Below are 3052 nucleotides of genomic sequence, written 5' to 3' on the forward strand. Positions count from 1 at the left end.
GGCTAATTCTAAGTCTAACCTGTGTACAGACTATAGTCAACGGCTAATTCTGGTGGAAAGATGGTGGCCTAACATCACCACTCAGTACCATTTGTGACTTAATAAGAAATGGTTGCTGATGCTTTAAAATGAAGGCAAGCCAAGCACAGACACGCTTTTCACAGTGTGATCAAATCACAGTGTAACAAGATGAACACCTCTGATTTATTAGCATCCCCCAGTTGGATGTAATATTAGGCAATACTGAAGAAGTGCTCAGATACTTTCAAGACCTTGGGAGCCTGACTCCAGATGACAACTGTATGCTAAGCAGAGTCTTACACGACCGTGTTGTCTTACAGAGTACCTTCTGCTCACTGCACTGCCTCTGTTAAAAGTTCCCTGAAGCAGGTATGTTATGGGCTTTACTTGGAGAAGGGGTCTAAAGTCCAATGAGAAAAATGGCCCCACTATAAACTGATAGTAGTTTATAGTGCTCTAATCCATGCAGACAAACTATTACAAAAAGATTCCAGGCATTACATAGACTTAAAAAAATTATTTTACTGATTTAATAGGTTTTAGAAAACTCTGATTAGGTTAGAAATATTTAATCAACTAACTTTTCTATGAAATGTGGCAACCTATGCAAAAATGAAACTAGAAATTTTATCTTTAGAGGCATTAAAATGATTAGTTAAGTGGACCTCAAAATGTTAAATGTTAAAATTAAACATTATTTTGGCTGTGCATAGTGATGCATGCCTAAAATTCCAGTCTAGAGAAGCTGAAGCAGGACATGAATTTAAGGCCAACTTAGATGCTGCCTCAAATAAACAGACAGACAGACAGACAGACAGACAGACAGACAGACAGATAAAAAGAATCATTTTATCACTGAGCTTAAGGAAAAATTGAGACTCCTATTCATCAGCTCTAAAGCACAAGGGACAATGAATAAGCTCACTATTCTGGTGGATTAAGAGCTGGGCACGAGCCTAGGAAAGCACAGACGAGTGATGTAGAGACCAGGCACACTCAGAATATAACCAACCAGCCACGGATTCCCCTCATTTCTTTTGAAACTAAGCAGAGAACCATCCATAAGTTACTCACCTGCATCGTTTTTGTTCTGAAATATGGTCATGGCTTCAAGGTTCAATGCGCACACCCCCCTCATGAATGCTTTCTTCATGGAGTCTTCAAAGTGCTCTTTTTCTTGCTGCATCCTTTGAATCTCAGCCTTTGCATTCTCCAGAGCTCCAGATAACTAAAGAATTACACAAAGGGGTAGGGGGTTGAAACACAAGAAAGACCAAGGTTATTCTTTGCTTTTTATCTACTTAATTAATCTTATGAGACAGGGTCCTCTGTAGCCTAGGCTGGTCACTAACTTGCCATGCAGTCAAGGCTTAGTGTTTATATAGCCAACAACAAAAATTTAAAAATGTTTATCTTTATTAATTCAAATAAACTATGCTCCTATGTAAATTCGATATAAAGCAAATGTTTATAAATTGAATTATTTTTTCTCTGACTTTCAATAATAGAATTAAGATTGTTTCCATAGGAAATCATTTGGATTATGAAAGGGGTTAGAGAAAACTAGACATCTGGAATGCAAAGGGCCTTTTGAAATCATTTTAAAAGGAAAAAGTCTTTCTTTCTTATAACAATAGTATTGAAAATAAATTTTACAGAGCTAGCGAGAGTCTCAGTCAGGAAACTGCTTAAATTGTGAGCAGGAGGAACCGAGTTCAGTTCTCAGTCTACTTTCTTAACGTGCTGTGCACAGTGCTGTGTTCTATACATTTCTTCTACTATACAAAGTGGAAACTTTATTTTTTATCTATTCTTCTCTCATATATGACATTCTGTTCAGTTTCCCCTCTCCATCCACTTCTTTCAACACTCCACCAAACCTCCCCTTTCCCCCAGATCTGCTCCTCCTTAGCTCCCCTTCAGAAAAGAGCAGGACTCCCAGAGATACCAACCAAACACAGCATAATACAACAAAACTAGGCACAGACCCAGGAGGAGGAAAAGGGTCCCAAGAGCAGGCAAAAGAGTCAGAGACACATCTACTCCCACTGTTAAGAGTCCTACAAGAACATCAAGTTACACAACTGTAACATATATGCAGAGGACCTAGCTCAGACCCATACAGGCTCTGTGACTGTTGCTTCAGCTTCTGTGTGCCCCTGTGAGCCCTGTGGGCAGCTTACCATAGCAAGTTTGGCTTCATAATCATTGGAGATCTGCACACAGACTTCTTCAGCCCTCGCTTGGCATGCCCGTTCCACCACCTCTTTCCACTGCCTCTGAACTACGGACCGCCAGCCCTTCCAGACTTTCTTCAGCAAAGTTCTCCGGAAGTACTGGTCAGCCAATTTATCTTCATAGACCTGAACAAAGGCAACACCCAACCTTACAACCACAGAGAACTGGTAAATATATGGGGAGTGTAACAAAAACTAGCACAGTGGGAAGGGCACGGATGCCATCACTAATCCTGTACAATCATGCTGCTGCACATGGGAAACTGACTTAGACAGGTTCAGTAACTGGTGAGGCCACATAGGCGGGGATGGAGAAGTCAGGCTTGCCTGGTTCTTGGCCAAGACATTACAGCTCAACAGGACTTATCAAGTCAAAGAGAAAACAAGAAATGTGTCATCTCAGTCACGAGTCTGCACGACCTTTAGCTGAAAGCAGGAACTGGAGAGGAACAGAGTGGCTGGAAGGCGGAAGGTGGTAGCAATGGCTCGGGTGGTTCTACTTTCCCTTTTGTTTGTGGAAATAATTAACCCATACTGTCACCCTCTGCAACACTACGCTGAACAAATAGGGAACATTAACTATTTTTCTTTCATCAGTGAATGCTTTTCAAGTAGTTGCATTTCTTCATTTTCTTAAAATTAAGATACTATTCCACGCACACTCTGAGACAATGGGGATGTTCGTTCGGGAATTCACCAAGGCCAGCTGGCCTGAATCTGAAAAAGCATGGGATAAAACCGGACTTGCTGAACATAGCGGACAATGAGGACTACTGAGAACTCAAGAACAATGG

At 41.0% G+C, this 3052-nt stretch overlaps 1 protein-coding gene across 3 annotated transcripts in view; it reads right to left on the reverse strand.

Moving 5' to 3' along the window:
• Positions 1 to 3052, reverse strand: part of Poc5 (POC5 centriolar protein) — a 33323-nt gene that overhangs the window by 13174 nt on the left and 17097 nt on the right. For all 3 annotated transcript variants that reach the window (XM_026783795.1, XM_013349639.2, XM_005356457.3), the window contains 2 exons: positions 2205 to 2384; positions 1096 to 1249 (listed from right to left, as the gene is read on the reverse strand). In XM_026783795.1, the coding sequence (XP_026639596.1) occupies positions 1096 to 1249; positions 2205 to 2384 (334 nt within the window). The remainder of the gene's footprint in view (positions 1 to 1095; positions 1250 to 2204; positions 2385 to 3052) is intronic.

This window comes from Microtus ochrogaster, chromosome 19, assembly GCF_000317375.1.
Source record: "Microtus ochrogaster isolate Prairie Vole_2 chromosome 19, MicOch1.0, whole genome shotgun sequence".
Lineage (NCBI taxonomy): Eukaryota > Metazoa > Chordata > Mammalia > Rodentia > Cricetidae > Microtus > Microtus ochrogaster.